Here is a 15,156-nt window from a genome sequence, read left to right on the forward strand (position 1 = left end):
ATCTTTACCTTTAGCAGTTACAGTATAGCCACTATTTGGCTGAGGTGTCACAAAATGGTACTACATGTATAGATATTAGTCATGAAAAATATTTTCTATTCTTTTATATTGAACACAATCTTTCTTGTGGATGGTTAGGGTGTGGATATCTCTCACTTGAAATTCACATTCTGTCTCACCAATATATTATTAACTGTTAGCTGAATAGGTAACTAAACTACATTATGTGTGGTACAATAATCTCTCAGGTGTGAAATATGAGGTTTTTGTATGTAAACTTTTGAAATTTTGGATTGATGAATTTTATTGTAAATTGTGTGGGTGAAGGAATTTCCATTGTAGACTTTATCTGTGAAAGATCTATTCATGAAAGCAAGATGTCAACTTAACTCCTGATAAGTCATTACTTTAGTTGATGAACATATTTCCTTAAATCTGTTCTCTCATATCTAAAAGATACCACAGACTATATCTATAAAATTCAAGCTATTGACAACTTAGGGGATCAATTCCTCTTGGTCACAATGGATGTTTTTGCACTAACATCCCCAGTGATAAAGGGATAAACTTAAGTAACTAGAACATTAGCTACTCATAATATCTTTGTGGGTGATTTAGGATGGAAAATGCTTACTTAGGAATGCTATAAACATTTCATTTATCAGTAGTTGAACTTATAGATGTTATCTTTATCAATTGAACCATAACTGTAATGGAACTAGATGGTTTCAATTTTGACTCTGTGGTCTTAAACTAAGTAACAGAAAGGAGCGAAAACCAAAGAATTTTGCAAAATTCAAGAAATAATTTATTTCCATAGAATGCAAAGTGAGAATTTCAAAAGAACTTAAAATATTGTGAATTAAATCCCAAATAGTCCTAAAAGTTGTATCACAAGTCCAAATGTATAAAGTTCCAACTGAACTCCAGTGGTATTCCAGATAAGTTTTGGTATTGAATGTGTAGATGTATTTTAGTCTCAAACATGGTAAATGTGCCAATGGCATGAATTGTGATGATATGCTAACAGACTTTTGATGTATCACATAATAAAATCCAAACACGTTCATTAATTCCCAAATATTGCTCCAGTCCAAGAATATTATCGATTAGTACTTTGTATTTCCAGTGAATAATAATTTGAATAAATAATTCCACCCAGTTTAAATAAACTGAACATAACAATATGACTGATTCTACCTCAAGATATTAAGGCAAGAATGTGTAATTTCTCAAGTAAACAATATTATATAGAAAGCTAAGACATAAAAATATAATCAGGATGAGGGTCAAAAGTTTGAAGTTGTCAACAAGGTTAGGTCTATTACTCAAATTATAATAAAGGACATGGGAAACATCAGTTACATCAGTTACACCAGATTTTCCCATGGGGGAATACCAATGTCCTAGACTCAGATTAAGGTAAACATGTTTACTTCCATCAATAATGATTGTAATATTCAATCTACCTTCAGAGAGGAATATTAGTTATATGTTATGTTGTTTACTTAATTAATGTCTTTAGTCAGGTGCACAGGGAGTGGACTTGATTTTGTACTAAGGTCAAATACAAAGTACATAACATAATAATGGAGAAAAAAGCCAACTAACAATACAAATTAAATATACATAGCAATTCCATCAGTGCTGCAACAATTACCACGAAACAAATGCAGTAGGTTTATAGTGAATACTTAAATGAAAAAGTTGCATACATCAATACTTTGTTAAAATAATAAACTCTTGTGTGATCTATATATTGCAAACATCCAGATTCATTTCTTCTGCTGCAAGGAATCAGGTCCATATAATAAATTACTACATGTACATATGAAATATATTAGTACTAAACAATCAGGCTAAGAAACATGCAACCCCAATTTCATCAGATTTTTTGAGAACAGAGGCTAGCCATCTCAAATTTGACACATAAAGCAGGACCCCAAAGATGCTCCAATCTACTCAATCACACTTTTGGCGATTGTAGTTCCATACATGGAAATAACCTGGCCAGAAGGTTTTCACTCTTGCAATAAGGTTGTCTCCCTTCTGCCTCTCATTGAAATTCCCAGCACACTCAAAATTATTATTTACAATATTTAGGAACAAAATTTTTCCATTTTTTTCTTCACACATTACTTGCAATGTATCATATTCTGGTAAGTACTTCTTGGGATCATATGACAGTGGCCTGGTTTACCCTTTGTTCATAACACTTTAATTGCTAATTCAACAGACACTAACTTAAAATTAATCAATGGATTTTACTATTTGTGATCAGTAGTAATTTGGAAAGGACTAAAAAGATTAACAGATTTTGAGGGGCCCCGAGTGGCCGAGTGGTCTAAAGTGCTCTCCGTTACGGATCACTGCCATCTCACCTCTGTCTGCGTGGGTTCGAGTCATGGATTCAGCCAATGTGGGTATGTGAGAAAGCTTGCCAGTAGCTTCTCATGGGTCGGTGGTTCTTTCCGAGGTTTTCCTGGGTTCTTCCTCCACCATTAATACTGGCCGCCATGTATAGCCTATTGTGTACTGAAAAATGGCGTTAAACCCTACAACAACAACAACAACAACAACAACAACAGATTTTGAATGGATTACTAAAGAGCTCAAACAGCATGAAACCAATAACTTTATTTGCATTCCACCAAGGAATGGTTTGGCTTCAAATGTTCAGTGTTCAGTTTTAAATGAAGTTTGTGGACATGGATTATACTCTGTGTGACCAGAGGTAATTTGGAAAGGATTAAAGACCTGAATGGGTTATGGTTGGATTGGTCATTACTGTGGTATAAATCAGGTATGTTTGGCATCAGTATTTAAAATGTATCTAAGCATAATCTGTGAAAGCAAAAACTCCAGAATCCTGCCTTGGTAGAGCACTGTCTTGTGCAGTCCACATCGATGATGAAACCAATGCCAGAACAGCCCAAGCAACTGTTGGAATGATATGTGTAAATGTGTGGGAGCACAGAGGAATCAGTTTTAAAACAAAAGTGATGGTCAACATGTACAGAACCACTGTGCTGCTGACCTTGATATGTGCAAGTGAAATATGGATTATGCACAGATGCTATGCCCGTCATTGGAACAGTTTTCTTGTGAGCTACCTTAGGAAACTGATGAGAATACGATGGCACTGGTTTTCCTATGGGCTTGCATTCTGTTCATGAAATCACAGATGGGATGGACTGGCCATGTCACCAGGATGTCACACAAGTGACTGCCAAAGAAGATCTTTTATGATGAGCTGAAGGGTTAAAAACAGTTTCAGGGAGGTCAGAATAAATGCTTCAAACACTGATTTAAGTCAACCTTGCAACACTTCGTCATTGACCCTGAGTCTTGGGAAGAGCTTGTACAGGATTGTTTCACCTCATCCATACTGGAGCTACAGTACAGACTATGAGTGGAGGATAATTATAGAGGCAGTACAGAATTGCAACCAGCATAAATCTCAGAACTACAATACTGTATGTCTTCCATTGATCAAGCAACCACAAGGGGCATCTTCTATCCAGTGTGTCATTGACGCTTAAGAGCACAAATATGTTGATCAGCCACACACATACTCACAGAGTCAAACATAGTGATGTCATGCCATCTTTGAACTTGTTGTTGTTGTTGTTGTTGTTGTAGGGTTTAACGCCATTTTTCAGCACAAGATAGGCTATACATGGCGGCCAGTATTAATGGTGGAGGAAGAACCCAGGAAATCCCCAGAAAGAACCACCGACCCTCGAGAAGCTACTGGCAAGCTTTCTCACATACCCACATTGGCCGAATCTTTGAACTTGAAGGACAAGCAACAACAACACAGTAGCAATGCTAAATGTAGCAACAATTTTTGTTTTGTTTTATTTTTTCCACGTATGATAATTTGGCTTCTTCTGCCCTTTTGTCTTGCATTGGAATTTCTTAATCCTGCTCCTAATACCCTACCATATCTTGCTTTGTGAGACTGACATTTAATACCATGGAATCTATTTCCATCTAATAAGATCATCTCACAAATATGTAGGTGTAAAAAAACAAATGGTTTATCAGTGTGATATTTGTAGAATGCAGTATAAATGCAGACACTTTTGACAGATATTGGAATATTTTCTGGATGGTGTGGATTCTCGTAATGACAATATAATCAATATTCTTGATTATGTAATTTCATATGAAGACATATTTGGGTAAACATCAAAATTGACTATAGGACTGAATCAAGTCTGACCTGCACCACACCTCAGTGACCTTCACCACTGACAAATGGAATTGGGGATCAGTTATGAACAGGCAAGCCTCATTTGCAGGAACTGACTGAGACAGACTCCATCTGTCAATCCAGCAGATGGTCTGACCATCCTACCAGGAACCAAGATCCGTCATCAATGTGAAACTGTGGCTAAATCATAAACAGCCAAGAATTTGTTTAACATAGCAGTGGCTTTGTGATCCTGTATTGAACTTTCAATAATGCACATTGTCACTGATAGAAATAAGATTTTTATTTTTTAAAAACAATCAGAACCTGACCAATAAATTATGATAACACTTGAAAAAACTGAACAAGCTGCATCATCTCATTTTTTATGTCATATCCTATTACCAGTAGACTGTGTCTGGGTCACATGACCTAAAGGTGAGAGCACTAGCAGCTAGGGGAAATAAAATCTACATGTTGACAGAACACAGTGATCTGCTGAACTAATGTATCAACAAGCACTTTTTCCTCTGCCGAGTTTCAACATTAACAAAACTAATCGTGGGGGTTGGGTGGGGTGGAGGTGACCAGACCATCCTGGAAGATGGGAAGTAGTTCTCCACCTTCATTCAGACAGCTTCTTCAACCAGATAATAAAAATATAGGCTGAAAATTAGTTATCACATGGTAGCATGTTGTTTCTATCCTGGTACACTACGACAAACTTTATTAACTCCCTTTATGTTCTGGTGATGTTGCACTGGAACGTATAGTTGGTGATACTGTTTGGGATGTACATGTCTTTATAAAAGTCTGCATTCCTCAGATTACTTCTAAATGTTTATATTTACTAAATTTTGTCATACTACCCAAGATATTTATTCAGATGGATATGAAATAAATACATACAGATAAAAAATTCTACCTTTATTAGCAGTAAATAAGTTTTTAAAACACATTTTATTCAAATTCCATACAAGATTCATTTTTCTCAACTTCATTCCTGTAGATGTTGACTGATTTTATAAAGGAGAAATTTAGAAGTATGTCAATTCATATGTATGATCAAAATATACCAATACGAGTTACAAAGTATTAGCTGCATATATATTTGTTCCTTACTTTTCATATTGAACCGCTTGTATCAGATAGATACTGATCAGTTATGTTGAGGTGATAAGGATACTTTTACTTGTTTTTTAGTGTTAGCAAACACATCTGTGAGCAAAATGTACAGCTGTCTGCTTAAAGACATCAAATGATCTAGCCTCACAATTATTGCCATGATATTGCTGATTTGGCAGTTCCTTTTCAGGAGAGAAAAAAGAAAATATCCCGAGCAATGACAGATTTTGATGATGAAGATACTCCAGAGGTAACTAAATGTTCTTTTTTTCTGTTAATGGACATGTTGGAGTTGCACATTTTTCTTTGTTTGTTATATGTTTTTTACTTAAATGTTTTTCATTCATGTCAATGTTACAACAAGAATGTGAAAGGGGCAATATGCTAGTCACCAAAATAGTCCACAAACATGTAAAACTTTTGGAAATAATCACTTAATTTTGTTTGCTTTCAACAATCTACTTCAATTTTAACTTAATTCAGACATCTTTTTGAAGAATTTAGTTCAGTTTAACTTATTTTCTGCAATCAGTGGAGAGTTTTCAGGATCATAACTCCCACTAATTGGTACCTTGTTTTTCCACATTTGCATGAAACCAGTTTATTGCCAATTTGATCTATTACATATGCTGTAAAAGAATGTATGACCTCAAATAAATATCACTTACAATAAGTGATATTTATGACTTATCAATCAGATTAAAATCAGATCTCCTCTGTCCTACATGAAGTTCTGACACCAACCTCTTAGGGATCATGTTATGGTGATCTGTGTTGTTACCATAATTGCTAATTTTATCAGTCAGTTAGATGAAGTCTTATATTTTCATGTTTTGGAGACTGATTATTATGACTGAAGAGCATCAATTTGTGCCCAGTGACTTGCTTCACTTTAAGATTTCTGAAAGCTGTATTTCCATTGGCTAATTCGAAAGGTCACCAGAACAAAACCTCTCATGTAAGACAGTGGAGGTAAGATTTTCATCATGTTGGATGATTTATTTAACTCTAGATAGTACTTTATTTTATTCCAATCTTTATAAAATAGAACTTTTATGTACAAACGTTTCTTGTCATTTTGAGTTGGAAAGTCGCATTGTATTGATGCATGTTAACACATTAACCCCTGGAGCTTTTTGTCATTTTTGCTAAAAATCAAGTAGGAAACACATTTTGAAAGCTATTTCTGAATAGACTTGAAAGCACCAAATCACCAGTCATCTTTCAATAACATACTGCCTAGTGGTATTAGAAACATCAGTTTTCATTGGCTATTTGACTCGCGCATGAGCAGAAGGGTAAAAGTTGGATTTGTTTTTTTTTTTTTGTTTTGTTTTTTTTTTGCTAAACGGAGCCATTATTTTTGTATGGAGACCACTCTTTATTCCAAAGGCCCATCTTATCCTCCTTTTTGCAAAGGCTCATCTAAAAAGTCTAAAATCCGGACACAAAATCAGATTCTGACCACAGGCATATTTTGGGTTAAAAAAAGTCAGGTCCAAAAAATGAGGTTTTTCTATCTGTATTTTGTAGTGCAACTAGATATTCCAGATTATTTGGTATCATTGTAGAGCTACGTCTGTCTACCTTTCTATAATACCACCCACTTTAGTGTATCATGCATGACCATGATGCCACAGATCTCAGCAGTAGGCTACTACCTCCTGCCACGTAAAGTCGTTGCTAGGGGTTTTAACAACAAAATGTTTTTCAGACTGTACACTTTAGCTGACACAGTTTTGAGAAAAAATGCCAGCCTGGAAGTGCTGGAAGAAAGCAGGGTTGGCAATTGAACAAATGTAATTAGGGGCAGGACACATTAAACAAAAGAATTTAGGGGCTTGGCAAGGCAGGATGTTCAGATTTGGGGGCAGGTCACTGCATCCCTTTCAAGCTTCATGCATACCCTTATTTGTTAATGAAGACACTGGAATTATTTCTTACCCTTGTTCAGTGTACACTTTCATTTACAGAGCCCCATTTTAAGTTTATACATAAAAGCCAAGTGGCTTGTTGGATCAGGCTCAAGACTGAGTAAACAATTTTCTATCAGTATAATCTAAGTTAGGATTTATTTTTCAGCTGTTTGTCAGCAGTATTTAGCATTGTTATATTCCTTCTATATTGTGTACTTAGAGACATGCTATTGGAGGTTCATTAATTACCTTCACTTTAAAAAAAATTTATTTTGTTTAAATCTGAAATAATAAGCTTTTCAACATATGAGAAATAATTAGATCATTACAGTCGATTCATCAGTTTGGCTTTCAGTGTTTAGCAGCATTAATTTATATTTTGTCTGATCTCCATTTTGATTTCTTTTTGCATATGAATGGTTCACAATTAATTCCCAGAACTGTTTAAATTCATGATTTTATTTCACAAATTAACAATGTGACCCCATTACTATCAGATTTTTTTTTCCAGTGTCTGTTATTTGAGCTTGATATTTAAAAACAAGCAATTTAAGTCTTAAACATTTGCCTCAGCATCTAAACTGCATGCAGGCATTAATTTTTTGAATTTGTGAGGTCAAGCCATCTGATTCTTTCAGACCTTGTAATAAAATGACTACATAAAATTTAGTTAAACCTAGTACACTGTCAGTGATATATAATACTAATAATAATAATAATATGTGAAAATTTGAATGTAAAGCCACATAGTGTTTCTCAATACTCTTCTGATGAACACTAGGAGTTAATCAAGACTTTGTAAATGTGTAAATTGTCAATAATTATTCGTATAACTGTTAGAGACTTTCAGGGCTGTTTTCTGACTTGAATCATGGAGAATATAATTCAGTTTACAGTCCACATTTTTTAGTCTTGTTCTAAGTATTATATCTTTACGATAAAACCTGGACATATCTAAATATTTCTGGCAACTTGTATTCTGTTGAACAGTTGTATAAATTAAAGTGTTATAATGCATGCAACCACAGTGATACCTTGTCAGTGTCATGTTCTAATGTATACCACCACAGTGGTACTATGTCTGCAAGTGCCACATTCTGATGAATGCCACCAGTGGTACCATGTCCATAAGTGTCATGTTCTAATGCAACCACCACATTAATACCATGTCAGTAATGCCATGTTCTATTGCATACCACCACATTAATACCATGTCAGTAATGTCATGTTCTAATGCAAACCACCACATTAATACCATGTCAGTAATGTCATGATCTAATGCATACCACCACATTAATACCATGTCAGTAATGCCATGTTCTAATGCATGCCACCACGTTAATACCATGTCCATAAATGTCATGTTCTATTGCATACCACCACATTAATACCATGTCCATAAGTGTCATGTTCTAATGCAAACCACCAGATTAATACCATGTCAATAATGTCATGTTCTAATGCAAACCACCACATTAATACCATGTCAGTAATGCCATGTTCTATTGCATACCACCACATTAATACCATGTCCATAAGTGTCATGTTCTAATGCATACCACCACATTAATACCATGTCCATAAGTGTCATGTTCTAATGCATACCACCACATTAATACCATGTCAGTAATGTCATGTTCTATTGCCTACCACCACATTAATACCATGTCCATAAGTGTCATGTTCTAATACATACCACCACATTAATACCATGTCAGTAATGTCGTTCTATTGCATACCACCACATTAATACCATGTCCATAAGTGTCATGTTTTCATGCATACCACCACATTAATACCATGTCAGTAATGTCATGTTTTCATGCATACCACCACAGTGGTACCATGTCCATAAGTGTCATGTTTTCATGCATACCACCACATTAATACCATGTTAGTAATGTCATGTTTTCATGCATACCACCACAGTGGTACCATGTCCATAAGTATCATGTTCTAATGCATACTATCACAGTGGTAGTGTAATCAGTGAGTGTGCTGGACCAGATATGTAATCATCGAGAGTGAAAGATGTTTTTAATCATAGAGGATCCTAGACCAGATGTAGCATATTCATGGAGAATGCTGGATCAAATGTAGTGTAATCATGGAGAGTGAAAGACCAAATGTAATATACCGTATTGACTCGCGTATAAACTTGTTCGCATATAAATTGATCCCCAAACTGAACAGGTATAAACACTAATAAGTGTTTGACTCACGTATAAGCTGACCCACAACTTTGAGACATCTCAGGATGCACAAAGTAAGATCTAAATGCATTTATTTAGTCTAACTTATATTTAAAAAATTACAGTCATTTTCACAAAATAGTTACATTGATAAGGATTAATGTTTAATTAGTCACGCTGTCTTTCTTCTTGTTTATTTAAGACTAATCTTTAGCTATTGTGCAGTTTGGCACAACTGACCAGATTATGTAAATATGGCACGTCCTGTGGAAAAAAAGAGTGTGTCAGAGAGAAATAGCAAGTTTTTTTGCAAGTTTCATGCATATTGGGCCAGGAAGATTGATTAATATTTAGTGAAAACAAAGCTTTAAAAATGCCTCGAAAAACCTCCTGATTTTAGGTCCCAATCTCTATTTTTTATTCAGTCTCCCTACTAGGCTTTTGAAAAGTTCATAGGTATGCCTTACACCCTGTTTTACAAAACTACGGTAATCGTGCTAATATTATGGAATAAAAGGCAATAACACATCAATGTACTGGTATAGTTCCCTCTTAAGGATTTAAGTGATGTTTTGCACTGTGTAAGTACTGTACATTATAGTTCAGCCTGGTCTCCTGGGTAAACTCATCCGGCTCACAAATTATGAAGTTTGTATTTACCTTTATTTAATTTCATGTTGGAGAAATCAAAAAATATGCATATGCAAAATAATAACAAAATCAGTCATAGTACTTTTTAACTTTATAACAGTTTAATAATTGTCGGGTCACCAGAAGTTATTTTTTTTACATCCTATCTCTTAGGACATGGACAAAAATTATTTTTTTTGTGTCCCAAGATTTACAGCCATTACAGTAGTCAACCAAAACGACCTAATAACTGCAAAGTTTAGACATTGGCCCACAGATAAGTTGACCTCCTTCTTCCAGGCCTTTATTTTTCCTAAATTATTTGGCTCATACACAAGTATATACGGTAATCATTGTGATGGCTGAAACAAATGTAGTGTAATCGTGGAGTGTGAAAGATCATATGTAGTGTAATCATAGAGTGTGCTGAACTAGATGTAGTGTAATCTTAGAGGGTGCTGGACCAGATGTAGTGTAATTATAGAGGGTGCTGGACCAGATGTAGTGTAATCATAGAGGGTGCTGGACCAGATGTAGTGTAATCATAGAGAGTATTAAACCAGATGTAGTGTAATCATAGAGAGTACTAAACCAGATGTAGTGTAATCATAGAGGGTGCTGGACCAGATGTAGTGTAATCATAGAGGGTGCTGGACCAGATGTAGTGTAATCATAGAGAGTATTAAACCAGATGTAGTGTAATCATAGAGGGTGCTGGACCAGATGTAGTGTAATCATAGAGGATGCTGGACCAGATGTAATGTAATCATAGAGAGTACTAAACCAGATGTAGTGTAGTCATGGAGAGAGCTGGGCCAGATGTGGTATAATCATTGTGATGGCTGAACCAGATGTAGCATAATTATGGACAGTGCTGGACCAGATGTAGTGTAATGATGGAGATTGCTGGACATTATGTAGTTTAAACATTGAGAGTGCTGGACAATGTGCAGGCCTGCCAGCATGTACTATTTAACCATAATTTACAGAAATGACCAATAAACATGGACTTAATGGATTATTAGCAAAAATTACAGAAATCTGATTGTTCTAGAAAAGTCCTTATACTGACTTGTCCATGTTTGATTCAGATCCAGGTTCATATTAGATTTAATGGAGTTGGTCAGGAAACCAGCATGTTTATTTTCATGCAAAATGTCTGCATGGTCAAACTGGCTGACAGAATTTCTAAACATGGCATCCAATAAATGATGTATGTTCGAGATGAAAAACGGACAATTAGCCTCTCAAAAATTTAAATTGCACAGAAGAATAAAATGCAATATTCAGATTCTTTGGGGGAAAAGCAGAAAGAGCAACAGTTATATTTATTGGATATCCTATGTTGATTAGAGTATGTCTTATGGCAGGAGAGATGATTGCTGCTGCCATGTAAAATTGAAATATGACAGATTATGTCAAGTTGTGAGATAGCAAGAAGCCATTGAGCTCCATATGGGTTGGAACTGCAGTTTGTGAAATTGTGCTTGAGGTAAATGAGGTCTAAGTGTACTTTACAAACTTTTTGTTGGATATTGTCTACCATCACTGCATCAGTCTCTAATCACACTTCTGAACTTATTAAATGTATGTTTTCCAGGCTCACATACTCAGTACATAATATTTGTTACGCCTTATTGAAATCTGGTCCAACTTACAGAAAAATATAGACTGCCTTATTGAGATCTTGTTAGGGTTGGCATGACTGCATATGTATTGTAAACATTGACAGTGCTGGACCATACATAGTTTAAACATTTACAGTGCTGGACCATATATAGTGTAAACACTGAGAGTGGTGAACAATATGTATTGTAAACAGTGAGAGTGATGGACCCTTGAGTACTTTGATTTGGAATCTTTATATGAGCATGGGACTGGGGGTGGGGTATGTCACACTAGATGACTTATTTTTAAGGAATTCAGAGATACTGTGTTATTATCCATTTGTCCATCCAAATATCAATCTGTTACCACCTATCTGTCTACACTGCTTGATGAAAATTTGTTGCCCTATGGATTACCATGTTCACAAAGGGTATTATTGTTGGCCCTCACCAGTAGGGTCCCTCGGAGTGGGTCAGAGGTCAGATGTACAGAAATTTTTGTTACAATGACATCTTTAAATATTTGTTGACCAAACTTTGCATATGCAAACATATCAGGAAGATGCAACATGTATGTGATAGACTGCACATTATGACGTTTGTGTTTCTGTGCCAGGTGTAGGTAAGGTGGTGGAGGGATTTGTGACAGCCAGCCAAAGCATTTGCTCTTGTTTAAAATTTGATTAGATTTTCTTTTTTTAATTGAATTTTTCTTGATTTTCTTTTTTTTATATAGCGAGAGCCTCTGCGTTTCAGTTATGACCGTTCAGCTGTCTCTCCTGAAATGGCAGAAGTCATGGACAACATCAAAAAGGTATTTGAACTGCTTATGAACTTTATTAACCACTGTGTAATTCTGAACTAGCTTACCGCTTAGTAGGGGAGAACTAATGTTTTACCTGCAGGTGTTGTGTTGTCGGTATTTTAAACATATATATCTCAGTCGTTCTTTCTTCCTAGGCCATAGGCAAAAGTTTAGAGTGGGTTTCATAGCACTTACACCCAGGTGAGGCTAAGGGGGCTAGATTTGTACATACATTTACATTCTTGATTATATTGATGCATTTAGCTCCAGTATTTCGCACTCTTTATGCATACTGTTATGCCAGAAATCATGAAACTTGGAAAAGGGATTCATCTCGACACTACCACACCCTCATCACAAAAGCAATGTTGTTGTCACCCATATTTCATGCTTCACTGACTTTGCCTAACTTTTGTGTTTTCAGTTTATTTCTCAATCTTTGTTACTGCTAGAATCATCACAATAGGTGACTATGCATCTGTTAGTATCTAGCAACAAAATAAAGTCACACTGACATTTTACTGGTTAAGATTAAATTTTGGCATTTATCTCATTTTCTCATAGGCTTGTAGCCTGTAAGCGTGCTGTTATACCCGATTCAATGAAACTTAGTGAAAGTATGCAGCTTGATACATACCACACCTTCATACCGAAGTATATCATTGTGACCTTGACTTTTTTGGTTAAATTGTTTTAACTGTTCATGCTTTAATCAGGAAATGAAAATAACTATTATTTATTTCTGTTAGTATCACACTTGTACAAATAAAGGTAGTTGTGTCCTGCATTTCGTATTTACTGACTTAGGTTATGTTTTTTGTGTTTAGTTCATGACCACATGGTTTTTTGCATGCTCTGTGCATACTTTCTTTAGTCCTGAAACTTGGTAAGGGGATGCATCTTGATGAGCATTACTTACTCATTTCACTAGTGTGTCATTAAGGTGCATAGTTTACACTTTATTGACTCATGACTTGGTTTACGTTTTTGTTTGATGTTCATTTCTCAGTCACTGTTTGTGAATAATGGAACAGATGGTGATGTCTGCTATTCAGTATCTGTCCAGGCAAGCATGTGTTGGCTGCATTGGTGTGTCCTTGGGAAAAGTACATAGCTCCATTTCCCTGGCATAATATAGCCAGTAATGAATGAACAGTGTCATTTAAACCAACAAAAACAAACAAAACAGATGTACTGGTACCACACCCATTCAGCAAAAGAAGCTCATTGTAAGCAGTATCTAAAAAAATTTACTGTTTTTTTTTTAAAAGTGTTTGCATTCAGCTCATGACCACATAAAGTTTCAGGCATGCTATGTACATACTGTCCAACCTAGAGTCATGAAACTTGGTGAGGGGATGCATCCTGAAAAGTAATGTACTCTCATTGCAAGAGAAGGTCTCTGTGACCTAGATTTTATGCTTCATTGACTTGAAATATTTAGAGTTTATTTATTCTGTTCTTAATGTTGAATCATCAAAATTGATAATCAGATGCATCTCTGCTAGTACTACACCCTTTCAGTCAAAGAATGTCAGTGTGAATCTATCCTTCACTGGCCAAGATGCTTGGTGAGGCCTCTCTCTGCCACACCTGTCTCTGACTGCTTTATATTTCCAAAACACATCAATGTTTGTCAACTTGCTTGCCATGCAGCATGGATATCTTGCAGGGACACAAGTTTTTCCTTAAAATCTCAATATCAGCATTGCTCTGTATATCCTATGTCCACTCTTGGCAACATATTTGACTCTAATTGTTAATTTGATGGGTTTGTGTGACATCTAGTTGGTCCTAAATAAAAGTGGTGCCGATCATATATTCAATATGACTACCACAGTGGCTAATTTGAAAATTTTGCTATTGCTCAAAAGTATCATAATTGGTTTCAGCACTCAGTAGTCAAACTGAAGAAATGGTCTTATCTTGAATTCTGAGAAACTCTTACAGGCCAACAGAATGTCATTCTCATCAAGGGGAATGGTATGGACTTGCTGACAGGCAAGTATCTTGCAAACATGCGGTTGCTTGAGGTAAATTTGAGTTTGTTCCAGGCATTGGGCAAGTGGATTTGTCCATCCCTGAGGTATACATTAAACTTGTTTTGAATATAATTAGTGCTAATTTTCATGGATTCATTTTGAATATAATTAGTGCTAATTTTCAGGATTTTATGGTTGTTTCAAAAAGCCTATTTAGAAGAAGAAGCCAGCTTTCAACAACATAAGAGGGCTGTTCAATGCAAAACTTAGATAGATGTGAGACTCACGGCTAAGCAATAAGGCAAATAAGATTCAGTCTTATGCAGATAAGAATGACATGATGAACTTTTATGATGCAGATCATCTGTGGGCCACAGTCATCAGGTGCACCTCCAGAACTGAGTACTGATTGCATTGACAAGAAAAGATACTACAAAGAAGGGCAAAACTCGTCAACAGCATCCTCAGTCAATAATCATCTGTTAGTGAAGAGGCAACTGATTGACTGCCTCAAGTGGACATCTCTTGCTGATCTTTTAACATTGACTGAAACAGAAGGTAATTGACATACTGATTGACAAATGGCAAAGCACCTGATCAGATGCTATACTAGCAGAACTCTACAACAATAGAGGCTTGCACATGGCTCTGAAACTGACTAAGCTGTTCCAATGTGGACTCAAGGAATTCAACCCCAGAAG

The 15,156-nt window shown here is 35.7% G+C and overlaps 1 protein-coding gene across 2 annotated transcripts in view; it reads left to right on the forward strand.

Moving 5' to 3' along the window:
- The window catches only part of LOC149802990 (uncharacterized), a 316,457-nt gene that overhangs the window by 7,974 nt on the left and 293,327 nt on the right, over positions 1-15,156 (forward strand). For both annotated transcript variants that reach the window (XM_089952526.1, XM_089952525.1), the window contains exons 2-3: positions 5,514-5,573; positions 12,405-12,482. In XM_089952526.1, the coding sequence (XP_089808652.1) occupies positions 5,541-5,573; positions 12,405-12,482 (111 nt within the window). In that variant the 5' untranslated portion in view covers positions 5,514-5,540. The remainder of the gene's footprint in view (positions 1-5,513; positions 5,574-12,404; positions 12,483-15,156) is intronic.

Source organism: Sinohyriopsis cumingii, chromosome 3 (assembly GCF_028554795.1).
Source record: "Sinohyriopsis cumingii isolate HCF-2022 chromosome 3, ASM2855479v2, whole genome shotgun sequence".
In the NCBI taxonomy this organism is placed as follows: Eukaryota; Metazoa; Mollusca; class Bivalvia; order Unionida; family Unionidae; genus Sinohyriopsis; species Sinohyriopsis cumingii.